General features: G+C 44.2%; 1 protein-coding gene across 5 annotated transcripts in view; it reads left to right on the top strand.

The window, feature by feature from the left end:
- l3mbtl3 (L3MBTL histone methyl-lysine binding protein 3) overlaps nt 1-13,255 on the top strand; it is a 133,079-nt gene that overhangs the window by 18,980 nt on the left and 100,844 nt on the right. For all 5 annotated transcript variants that reach the window (XM_055635630.1, XM_055635633.1, XM_055635632.1 and 2 more), the window contains exons 2-4: nt 10,607-10,746; nt 10,957-11,068; nt 11,446-11,602. In XM_055635630.1, coding sequence (XP_055491605.1) covers nt 10,607-10,746; nt 10,957-11,068; nt 11,446-11,602 — 409 coding nt within the window. The remainder of the gene's footprint in view (nt 1-10,606; nt 10,747-10,956; nt 11,069-11,445; nt 11,603-13,255) is intronic.

Here is a 13,255-nt window from a genome sequence, read left to right as displayed (position 1 = left end):
CACAGCCAGCCAGCCAGCGTAGAGAAGAAGCGTCAACTCCAATGCTCCGAGTTGGTGTCCTGTCAGCCCAGGGCCGCCGGGCAACCCGGCGGGACAGGCAGATTCGAGCTAGAGCCAGCGCCTCCACTCCACGCTGGCCGCAAGCCTTTGCCGCCACTGCAACGGGCTGGCGCCCCGCCAGTCCAGGGCCACCGGTCGACCCGGCGGGACAGGCAGAGCCAAGCTGGAGCTAGCGCCTCCCTTCCGCGCTGGCTACAAGCCTGGGACGCCACTCCCGTCCAACTACCGCCAGCACCAGGTCCACCCCAGACATCCCTGGCCACTCCCGGACAGGGACGGGACACTCGGGAGGGGACGGGAACGACCCAGCAGCAAATCAACAGCACCTGCAGCACCAGTGACCCAGACCCGACCAGACCACGGATGAAACGCAGGTCTGCATCCATGCAGCAGCACAGCCGCTGAGTGTTTTTATCGCGAGCAACCCATGAGCTGGGCATGCGCAGTCGGATCACTGAACTCACTTATTGTTGTTAGTGATGAATTTAATATATTTAAAATAAATGCATGACCTAGAGCTGGTGATTATGATGATGACATGCACAGTTTTTGTAACCAACATCATTACTTTGGGAAACAGATGATTCTAGCCAAATAAAACAAACCAGAATTTATTGACGGTGATATACCCTGAAGAATGTCAATTCCTTTTACATCTGTAATAAACATACTAATTTGTCAACGTGCTGGAGTAATTCAGCGGGGCAGGCAGCATCTCTGGAGAACATGGGTAGGCGATGTTCTGGGTCGGTGACATGGATAGGCAATGTTCTGGGTCGGTACCCTTCTTCAAACTGAAGGTAGTGGGGCGAGGCGTTGTGAGAAAGCTGGAAGAGAGATGGGGATGGGATCAGCTCTGGCAAATGAAAAGTAGATGCAGGGGAAGGGGGTTTTCATTGCCAGAGTTGAAAAGATGAAAAAGTGTGAGATGAGGATAGAAGATGTGCAAAATGTAAAGCTGGAGGGAGGAATAAAGGTGGGGGGAGAAATGTGCACATCCAAGTGGAGCACAGGGAAATGAGTATGGTGGGGGAAGTAAAGGGGGGAGGGGTGTTAGAAGGTTAGTTCCCTAAAATTGGGGAATTCAATGTTGGGTGTTGGATTGCACGCTATCAAAGCAGATTATGAGGTGCTGTCGCTCCAGTTTGTGTGTGGCCTCGCTCTGACAATGGAGGTGTCAGTTTGGGAAGTTTTTGTGATATTATAAATATTGATCCAAAAAAGAACTTGTATCGTTGATGTAGTCATATACTCAATTCCATGATAAATATTCTTCACATTTTTATTTATGAAACGTGCTCATTTATATACTTTTTTGCACTACTGTTTTCAGAACTGGTAAAAAAAAACAACCCGATTGCATTGTTATTGATGTGGCAGCCTTTAAATCGGTGGGACCAAGCACAAACTAGGCGACCAGCATGCAGAGCACTTGCTCAACCATTGCCATCTGAAGCTATTTTTATTCCTCTTCCCATTCCTGAATCAACCTACCTGTCCTTGACTTCTCTCACTGCTAGGGCAAGACCAAATGTAATCAAGAGGAACAACGCCTCCTATTCCATGTGGGTAATTTAAATCCCAGTGCTATGAACAGTGAATTTGCCCAATTTCACCCACACCTCCTTCCCCTCTGTTCCATTCACTTTCCTATTAATCTATCCAGGACCTTGCTTTTAACCCTATATTTTACCTGCTCCACCACACCCCAACCCCATACCACCCAGTCTCGGGTGAAGAGTTTCAACCCGAAACACATGTCCATTTCCCTCCCATGATGCTGCCTCACCTGCTGAGTTCCACCGGCAGACTGTTGCTCTGGTTGTTCATCCTGAGTAATCATATAATTGTTTTGGAAAATTGCAGTTTCTTTTGTAATGGGTTCCACAGCTTCCTTTTATAATGCATTCCAGACTACAATGAGTCAGAATATGTAAACGCAATGCATGAGTTATGCAAAAACACCTTTGCTGACTTTTTGAGGTTAATGACAAGCGCTGCAAAAGTTTTCATTCACTGCAGAATCTCAGCCAGATAGAAACTGGCTAATGGGTTTTGTGTTGTTGACCAATTTCTGGAGATTAACGAACGACATTTGGACAGCAGAATTAAGGAACTGCAGATGACACAAAGTGCTGTGCAGCCTGCACAATCTGCACAGTAAGATCTTGATCAGTTGTGCAGGTGGGTTGAGGAATGGCTGATGAAATTTAATACAGAGAAACGCGAGGTGTTGCATTTTGGGAAGTCTCACATTGGCAGGGCCTACAATGTGAATGGTTGGGCTCTGGGAGTATTGTAGAGCAGAGGGACCTTGGAGTGCATGTGCATAGTTCCTTGAAAGTGGCGTCACACATAGTTAAGGTGGTCAAAAAGGGTTTCAGCACATTGGCCTTCATCAGAGTATTGGGTATAAAAGTTGTGAGGTCGGGCTGCAGTTACATAAGATGTTGGTGAAGCCAAATTTAGAGTTTGTGTTCTGTTTTGGTCAACATGTTATACGAAAGATGTCAAGCTGGATAGGGTGCAGAGAAGATTTATGAGGTTGTTGCCAAGGCAAAGTGATCAATAGTGATCAACTTCAGGAAGATTAGCGGTACACATACCCCAGTTTACATTGATGGCGCCGAAGTAGAGATGGTTGAAAACTTAAAATTCCTAGGAGTAAATATCACAAACAACTTCTCCTGGACTGTCCATATTGAAGCTACGACCAAGAAAGAACACCAAAGTCTCTACTTCCTAAGAAGGCTTTGGAAGTTTGGCATGTCCCCTGCAATCCTCACCAACTTCTATAGATACGCTATAGAAAGCATTTAATCGGGATGCATCATAGCTTGGTTTTGGCAACTATAACGTCCTGAAGCTGCGGCCCGCTGAGCTTCTAGCGTAGCGTAGACTTTCCATCGCAGATTCGGGGATCCCTCGCCGGGGATTGCCGGAAAAGAGCTCCGACCGCCGGACTGCGGCCTATAACATCCTGAAGCTGCGGTCTCCGGTAGGAAGCGACTGATTCGGGCCTTCAAGCCGTCCCGACGTTGGAGTTACGAGCATCCTAATGAGAGGGTCTGTACATCGGGATGTCCGTAGAGGCGATTGCGGAGGGTTCATGGCCCCGACCATGGATGAACAAAGGAGGACTGACTGAACGTTATTGCCTTCCATCACAGTGAAGAATGTTGATTCCACTGTGGTGGATGTTCATGTTATATTCTATTGTGTATTGTGCTCTTTTTGATTGTGTGGCTGCATGGTAAATCACATTCCACTGAACCTTAATTGGTGCACGTGGCAATAAATGTGAACTCGAACAGCTCCATCAAAGACCGCAAGAAATTGCAGCAAATTGTGGCTGCAGCCAAGACCATCATACAATACAACCACTATCTGTTTTTGTCTTTGGTCGGACTTTATTCCTTGGAGTGCAGGAGGATGAGGGGTGGAATGGAATGAGCTGCCAGAGGAGGATGTGGCTCCAGCTCTTCCCCACCCACACAACAGTCCTCATACCCACCTCCTCCCTGACCACCCACCACACATCGCCTCGGCCTCAGTCCACTCACCTGCCTTCCTCCGGTCCCAACCCCCATCCCTGCCGTATGTTTAACATACCCCCTGACCTCCTCCTCTCAGATACCGAATGGTCTGTCCTCGGCAGAGGCCTCACCTTTGTCCCCCTCCGTCCCCACGTCAATGAGTTCCGCGCCCACCACGATTTGGAGCTCTTCTATCGTCGCATCTGCCTCACATCGTACTTCCATGAGACGATCTTTTTATTTTAAACTGCCAGCGGGACATCAACCGCCTCAATTTCTCCACTCCCCTGTCTCACTCTAACCTCTCGCCCCCCCCCCCTCCCCTCCCCCCGAATGTAAGCCATCGACTCACTCCGCAACAACCCAGACTGGGTGATCAAACCTGCCGACAAGGGAGGTGCGGTGGTAGTTTGGCGCGTGGATCTCTACAAGGCTGATGCCACGTGCCAACTCTCAGACATCTCCTCCTACTTATCCCTGGACCATGACCCCACGAGCACCAGGCCACTATCGCGAGCACCATCACTGGGTGATCAAACTCATCATCCGACTCACGCCCCCCATGACCCCCCCCCCCCCCCCCCCCTCCCCCCCCCCCCCCCCCCCCCCCCCCGGCCCCCCCCCCCCCCCCCCCCAAACCTACAACCTCATCGATCCCCAGACCCACACGGCCTGATTTTATCTTCTCCTCTAGATACTATCCTCCGCCTAGCGGAGCTGGTCCTTACCCTTAATAACTTTTCGTTTGACTCCTCCCATTTCCTCCAAATACGAGGCATAGCTATGGGCATGTTCATGGGCTCTAGCTATTCCTGCATCTTTGTAGGGTATGTCGAACAATCCTTGTTCGAGGCGTACCAGGGCCCCATCCCCGACCTCTACCTCCGCTACATCGACGACTGCATTGGTGCTACCTCCTGCACCCACAAACAACTCACTGACCATCCACTTCACCACCAACTTCAATCCGGCACTCAAATACACCTGGAATATTTCCGACACTTCCCTACCATTTCTTGACCTCACTATCTCCATCTCAGATGATAGACTTCTGACCGACATCCATGATAAACCCACTGACTCCCATGGCTATCTAGACTACACTTCTTCCCACCCTGCTTCCTGTAAGGACTCCATCCCCTACTCCCAACTCCTCCGTCTACGCCACATCTGCTCCCAGGATGAGGTGTTCCACACCAGGGCATCGGAAATGTCCTCATTCTTCAGCGAACGGGGGTTCCCGTCCCCCACTATAGCTGAGACTCTCACCAGGGTTTCTTCAATACCCTCCCCCCATTCCCCCCACTCGGAACAAGGGCAGAGTCCCCCTAGTTCTCACCTTCCACCCTAATAGCCATCACATACAACAAATAATCCTCCGTCATTTTCGCCACCTCCAACGTGACCCCACAACTCGCCACATCTTCCCAGTCTGCTTTCCACAAAGTCCGCTCCCTCCGTAACTCCCTGGTCAATTCTTCCCTTCCCACCCGTACCACCCCCTCCCTGGGCACTTTCCCTTGCAGCCACAAGAAATGCTACACTTGTCGCTTTACCTCCCACCTCGACTCCAGGGCCCAAGCAGTCGTTCCAGGTGCGACAGAGGTTCACCTGCACCTCATCCAACCTCATCTATTGCATCGGCTGCTCTAGATGTCAGCTGATCTATATTGGTGAGACCAAGTGTAGGCTTGGCGATTGTTTCGCCGAACACCTCCTCTCGGTCCGCCATTAACCAACCTGATCTCCCGTTGGCTCGGCACTTCAACTCCCCCTCCCATTCCGAATCCAACCTTTCTGCCCTGGGCCCCCTCCATGGCCAAACTGAGCACCATCGGAAATTGGATGAGCAGCATATTTCGCTTGGGCAGTCTACCCCAGCGGCATGAACATTGACTTCTCCAATTTCCGGTAGCCCTTATTGTCACCTCCCCTTCTCAGCTCTCCCTCAGCCCTCTGGCTCCTCCTCTTCCTTTCTTCTCCCCCCCCCCCCCCCCCCCCCCCCCCCCCCCCCCCCCCCCCCCCCACATCAGTCTGAAGAAGGGTTTCAACCTGAAACGTTGCATATTTCCTTTGCTCCATAGATGCGGCTGCACCCGCTGAGTTTCTCCAACACTTTTGTCTGCCAGAGGAGATAGTTGAGGCAGGGATTATCACAATGTTTAATAAGTATTTAGACATACATGGATAGGACTGGTTGGAGGGATATGTGCCGAACATGGGCAGGTGGGACTAGTGTAGATGAGGCATGTTGATCGGCATGGGGAAGATGGGCAGAATGGCCTGTTTCTACACTGTAAGACTCTATGCTGGAGTAACTAAGGGGGTCAGGCAACATATCTGGACAACGTGGAACGGTGGCGTGTGGTTTCCGGATCCTTTCTCGGGCTGATTACACTTGAACTGGAGCTATGCTGAACTAAGTTATGTCATTGAGTAATACAGCACAGAAACAGGTTTGTTAGTGTAAAATGTCCTAATTTGGCAAATCAATATGTGCCACCTAAGCCAATCTCATTTGCCTGCATTTGGCTTGTATTCCTCTGCATCTTTTAGGAATATTACAAAATTTTGAGATTTTAAAAATCAAGCCTGTAATTTATCCCATCGGATAAAGCATTAAAAAAAACCTTTATTTACCTAATTCACTTTCATATCTTCAGTATTAAAAACGTTATGGTCATTTTCGTACTAGGAAATTAGCATCTTGTTCCCTATTGTTTTGTATTGACTTAACTCAAAAGCTGTGATCGAGGACAAGGGCCGTTTTACACAGACACACATACAGATCAGTCATGGCTGCCACCATGTTTAACATGGCAGCGGCCACAATCCAATCTGTATGTACTGTGGAAGTTTTTAGTCGGATATTTAGCATGAAAATAGTGATCACGGATAGACAATTACATAATATGGATAATGATCATGTTGCGATATCTGGTCTTAATTAACTTATTTCGCAACGTCAGATTAAAATTAAATTACACCAAAAACTAGATAAGATGTTAGATAAACGTCCTACATACCTTATGTTTTAGCCTGAACTTGCGATCCGTGATTTTGAAGGCCTTGAATTTGAGCCCTGACTTTCAAATCCAGCGATTCAATAGACCAGAAAAAAAAATGCGAACGGATGACAGAATGGGATTATTTTACATCATAAGCTTGTGGTAAGAGGAAATCGCTCCCTGACAACAATGGAAAAACGTTCAGTCTACTCACCCACCACCCCCCTACAGCCTCTCGAGTCCCACGCACAGCAGTCGGCAGATCTGGAGCCCCACTGATGGCAGGGATGGCAGAAGATAACAACGTTACATCTTTCCTATCCATGCAACCGTCCAAATGCCTTTTTAAATATTGTTGTTGTACCTGCCTCAATTTCTTCCTCTGGCAGCTTGTACCTACCGTCTTCTGTGTGCAAAGGTGCTCCTTGGGTTTCTATTACATTTTTAGCCTCTCACTTTAAATCTCATGCCATCTGGTTTTTGATTCCCCCACCCCAGGAAAAAGATGTGTGCGTTAAGTTATATTGGCACTAAGATGCAGCAGAAAACCTCATCAGTTGTCATGGAAGAGAGAATTTATTATGACTCCCAGATGCATACTCATTTATTGACGTGAATCTAACGGATTGCTGAGGTTGGGATTGGTTTGATTACTCTCCCCCACATACGAATCATTGCCAACGCTCACCAGACCATTTAAATGGCAGTTTTTAAAAAAAAGCTGGTAATGCTATAGGCCGAAGATAAACACACAAAGTGGAGTAACTCAGCAGGTCAGGCAGCATCTCTGAAGAGAAGGAATAGGTGATGTTTCGGGTTGGGACCCTCCTTCAGACAGTCAGGGGTAAGCAAGAAGCTTGTAAGTTGTGAAATACATCTTTCCATCAGCATTTCATATATGAATACTTGGCACATTTCTTTGCATTGTAAATATTCCCCCGCAAAAGAAGCACTAATAACTGTTTTAAAGAAACATGTATCAATGTAACATGCATGTTAAGTCATTACCCATTATAATTTCCCAACTGAAGAATGTACTTCAGGCCAGTGCTGGAACACTTTCAGATAAAAGATTTCAGAAGCAGGGTTTTGTTTTATGGATCTGCATTAATTTCACACTTACGCGGTTGTTTTTGGCCACAACTTTTTCCCAAATCATGTTGAGTTCACATTTGAGAAATTAACTTTAATGTTCTTTCCAAAGTTTTTGATTGCCAGAAACACTCAATTAATTTTTTTTTTCCCCTGTTATTTGATTACTATTTAATTGGAGCATCTTAACTGTAAACATTGGATACCGGTGAGAAATTGGCTCTTTCCATTCTTTCCAAATTTGAATACTATTTTTGATGGGGAACTTGTGATGGAAACATGGACACTTTTGAGTATTTTACATTGAAACATAGCCAAATGAAAGTAAGAGAGTGAGATACTTGGAACTGTATGTGCTGGTTTACAAAAGAAGACACAAAGTGCTGGAGGAACTCAGTGGGTCAGGCAGCATCTTTGGAGAACATGGATGGGTGATGTTTTTGGCCAGGACCCTTCTTCAAACTGAAAGTAACGTCTCTTTAAAAATTGAGCCAAACATTAAAAAAAAAGTAGACTACCACCTTCCTTCACAGATGACCTCCTAGCAGAACAGAACTGGATAACCTAACCCAGAAAGAGATTTGGGTGAGGTGGGTGGGGGAAGAAAAAATGATCTATTTTGCCCACTGATCAAAATCCTTAAATACATCATTAAATAATAAATCTGACTCCTTGGGTTTCTCATTGTAATGCCAATTATACAGTATGTCTGTTTCCTATGAGGTAGAGTTGAAGACTACAAGGGATACCTGAAAGATCATATTGTGCCGTTTACACTCAAGGCTGTAAATCTTGTAAAGCCTGTAAATCAAGCTGTGTATCTGATGTGCTGTATCTTGGGTTACTGCACATCAGGAAGTAGGCTGTGACAACCTTGCCTCAAGCTGATCTGTTGCTTTCCTAATTGGTGAAATGAAAATCACCAATGCCTTTTGATTTCTACAGGTTAGGATCTTTTCAAGTGCCTGTAGGGATATTGCCCACCTTCGCTCCTATGCATCGATGTGTTACCGTATAATTACCATAACATTGTGCAGTGAGATTCATCTTAACAGAGGATTCTCTCTAGTTATCTCTCTAGTTATAGATAAAACATGTTACCCTATGGGCATGAATCATTAGGAATATAATTACTGAAATGTGCCACTGTATTAGAATACGAGCATCTTGTTGAGCTATAATTCTAAATGGAGTTACTTTTAATCCGAGGTAAGTCCAAAGATTGTCTATTCTTTTGAATTGCTTAAAAAAGGGTTGGGAATTTGGCAGTGCACTTCATGCACATGCACTTCACAGGATGGATTTTGCAGTATCTGACTCAACAACTCAGCATCACTATTATGTATATCCATCCAGTAGGATCATAAGGATCCCCAAAATGCTAAAGCAATATAATGCAGCTGCAATTTCATACTGGGCCTATCCATTGATAATTCCCTGCAGTCATGAATTGAAAAATTTGGATCTGTATTTGACATTTCCTTAATCGCCTTGCTTTCTTAGTCAATTAGCCTGGTATGAAAGGAACATGTTGAGGTTAATTTTGTGTTTGGGTTATTTATTTAATTTAGCTTCCAAATATTCCATAAGAAAATCTTTGGGCATGACTTTTCCAAAGGCTTACTTTCCCCATTGTAACTTCAGCCTATTCTCACCCATTGTGACCATATAAGTGTTCAAGAAGGAACTGCAGATGCTGGAAGATCGAAGGTACACAAAATTGCTGGAGAAACTCAGCGGGTGCAGCAGCATCTATGGAGCAAAGGAAATAGGCGACGTTTCGGGCCGAAACCCTTCTTCAGACTGATGATCAGTCTGAAGAAGGGTTTCGGCCCGAAACGTCGCCTATTTCCTTCGCTCCATAGATGCTGCTGCACCCACTGAGTTTCTCCAGCAATTTTGTGACCATATGTGTTATTTTTTTAAGATTTGGGTAATCTTGGCAAGGTCAATATTTATTGTCTAGTTGCACGCCTTAAAAGGTGATAGTGGGCTAAATTCTTGAACTGCTGCAGTCCTTCTGGTTGGCACTTCCAGGACTTGGACCTAGCAAAGACCAAGGGATAGCGATATGTCTCCATGTCAAGACTTGGAGGGGAGCATGCAGATGGTGTTGTTCCTATGTGCCTGAAACTCTCATACTCTATCATCAAGAGGAGGGAGTGAGGATAGAAGTTTGGTGGGATTGTGAGTGTTGTTATTCGAGTAGCCTAGGTGAATGGTGGAGGAGTTTAATGTTTGCGGTGGTAAATGAGATATCAGTCAAGTCGGTTGCATTGTCCTTGGTGGTGTTAAGCTGCCACTTTGGCAAGTACAGCATATTCCATGAAATTCCCAAAGCGCCTTTGCAGATGATGGAAAGAACTTGAGGTGACAGAAAGTAAGTCACTTGTCTCAAAATGCACAACCTGTGCCTTGCTCTTGTAGTCATACTATTTATGTGGGTCGTCCTAATGGGTTTCTGGTCAATGCGGATGCCCAGTATATTCATATTGCGTGATTTGCCGACGATAATGCTATTTACCCACAATGGCAGGTGATTGAATTCCCTTGTGTTGGAGATGGTCAGTACCTGGCATTTTTGAGGCATAAGTAAGCGTCGGTATCTGATCGTTTGTGGCCAGGTCTTTCCCTATATCTCCTCGCCAGTATTTCATTTAAGTGGCCTATCTAACTGTGCGGCATGGGGTTTAAATGGCCCCATGGCTGGGTGGACTAGCAGTGGTTGCCATCTAAGCCATTGTGCAGATATTTTCCTTGAGATAAGAAAAAATATCAGGTGGAATGAGGTAAAGAATTAAACTATTGTGTCCAATAAGCATTTGATTAAAGGTTTTTTTGGATATATTAATTTCACTGTCACTCAAAATCATGTGTCATACAAATCTGTTTTGGTTTTTCCTTATATAGATTTCGCAACAGTAGTAACTGTGATGGAGAAAAGCATTGTGAGTGACTGCTCTCCTGCTACTGGTAGTCAGGATTTTGATGTTTTCAGTGCTATGGATTGGAAGGATGGAATAGCTACACTTCCAGGGAGTGATTTAAAGGTAAAACGTATACAAGTCTAAAAATAATATTGAAATGTTTTTAGCTGCCAGTTTAGGAAACTTTATCCACTGCTGATATGTACCGAGGATTACTTGTTGCAAATGGACATGATTAGTGTGGAAACCCATTTTCCTGGGTTTTTAAGAACTTGTTATTTGTGATTGCTATTATGAATGACGATTGATATTATTAACATCTTTTGACTTCAGTTCAGAATAAATGAGTTTGGTGCATTGGAGATCATCACAGATGAAACAGAAGTAGATAGGATAAAAAAGGCAACTGCAACAACAACATGGAATGTGCCCACTGCGCAGGAAGGTCAGTGCAGGATTTTGAGATGATCATCCATGTTTTTTTTACTGTGTGGTATTTTGTGTAATAATTTAATTTTGGATTATATTCCTAAAACTGGCCTTTGTTTTTAGCAAGCTACTAATTTGTAGCCTGAATTCCTAGAGCAACTAAACTTCTAGTGTTAATCAGCAGGGAGCATAATTTTCATATTCAATACCGAACATGAATTTTCATTCGATAGCAATTGCCAGTTTTTTCATGAATGGTAATTTTTGTCTCTTGTAATTTTGCACTTCTGGTTTGACAATTATTTAATAATATTGATGTGTAGTTTATCAAATACATATGTGACAATATTTTATGTTCACAATATTAATAAGCACTGCATTTTTGTCATTTAGTTTTATCTAGAAATTCCATTCCATCAAACATGGAGGAGCCACCCAGTATGGAGGGCATACTTTGCTGTGAGAATTGCGGTCATTATGGGATGACTGAGGAGTTTAGTCATGGACGTAAATTTTGCAGTGAACGGTGTACGCAGCAAGCAAAGGACAAGTAAGTTGTTAGTTTTTAGGATTACTAGAAGATTTATTTTTTTGCTTTGTGATCAAGTAGGCACAACATTTGATCTTTTGAAAAACAAATAAATATGATATATTTAATTTCTGAAGGGAAAAACAAGAATTCTGAGTGAAAAATAATAAATAGCCACTGAAAAAATGGATAGGTCTTGAGTGAAGATGGACAAAGTAATTTTCAGGAGGCAAAATAAAAGCCTCTACTGTTTTATGCAAGAGCAAAAACAGTAACAAAGTTGCCTCACTGGTTATAGTTTCGAGCATTAAGCCATGGAAAGTTGCACAGGAATTTTAGACAAGTTCATGTGCCTGTCTTTTTGAACTTGGACCAATGTTTTAAATGGAACATATTTGCATATTCTGGCATGTAGATATTAAAAACAGCAAAAAAAACCTAATATCATCACCAATAGGGTCATAAGGAAATTCTGGTGGACCTCTGAAGAAGCAGTCTTTATAAATATTCTTGGTGAGTGATGCTTTAGCCATTTAAAAAACAAAAGATTGTGTTGTTTCTAGCGACTCTGAAGTACCCATTCAAACGACCAATTGCAACATCTATTTTGGCAATAGAGACTATAGCTTTTTAGTATTAAGGCCATTCCGCCTGCTGAAACAGTGACAATAGGGTGATTTCACGAAAGGTCACTGGAGCGTAGATCCGCACCCACGTGACCGAAAATCTCAAGTGGAGGACATGCTAGACATCCGGTACATGTTAGTGGATGGGAAAACACGCACTTTCCCACCCGTTAAAAACATAGAAAACGGCCAGGTTTTGATCTGCAATTTATTGTGCCAGTCGGGGTGACCGTGAGGCACAGCTACCTAGATTTACAGTAAAAAAAAGATAGAAACTAAGGTAAATTAAAGAGGGAGCTGAAGGTGCCAATCCAGCGGAAGTGAACAGCGGACATTTGCCGTGGAGATTTAAAGGTCCAAAATATCGGGAATTATCGCGTTTGCTCGCTGAATTTCATCAAAAGTAAGTCAATAATGCCTTACTTTTGATGAAATTCAGCGAGCAAACGCGATAATTCCCGATATTTTGGACCTTTAAATCTCCACGGCAAATGTCCGCTGTTCACTTCCGCTGGATTGGCACCTTCAGCTCCCTCTTTAATTTACCTTAGTTTCTATCTTTTTTTTTAACTGTAAATCTAGGTAGCTGTGCCTCACGGTCACCCCGACTGGCACAATAAATTGCAGATCAAAACCTGGCCGTTTTCTATGTTTTTAACGGGTGGGAAAGTGCGTGTTTTCCCATCCACTAACATGTACCGGATGTCTAGCATGTCCTCCACTTGAGATTTTCGGTCACGTGGGTGCGGATCTACGCTCCAGTGACCTTTCGTGAAATCACCCTATACAAGGCTGGTTACAAGAGAGCAGATATGTTAAGTGATGTTGAATAAGGTTTTATGACACTGGCATTGATTTTCTCCTCTAATTGAATGTTCTATCTATTTCCTCTGTGGCACCATCATTGACTCTAAAAAACAACACTTCTATTATCCTATTGTGTAGCTATATGCAGGGCCAATGTTCTTACTGCATTATAGATGTTTAGTTAAAGCTCCAACTATTTGACATATTTGTGCACTACAGTCTATGATGGTGTATTCAGTGA

This window comes from Leucoraja erinacea, chromosome 5 (genome assembly GCF_028641065.1).
Source record: "Leucoraja erinacea ecotype New England chromosome 5, Leri_hhj_1, whole genome shotgun sequence".
NCBI classification, from domain to species: domain Eukaryota; kingdom Metazoa; phylum Chordata; class Chondrichthyes; order Rajiformes; family Rajidae; genus Leucoraja; species Leucoraja erinaceus.
The sequence above is the reverse complement of the archived record's forward strand: the minus strand, read 5'-3'. Positions and strand labels throughout refer to the sequence as shown.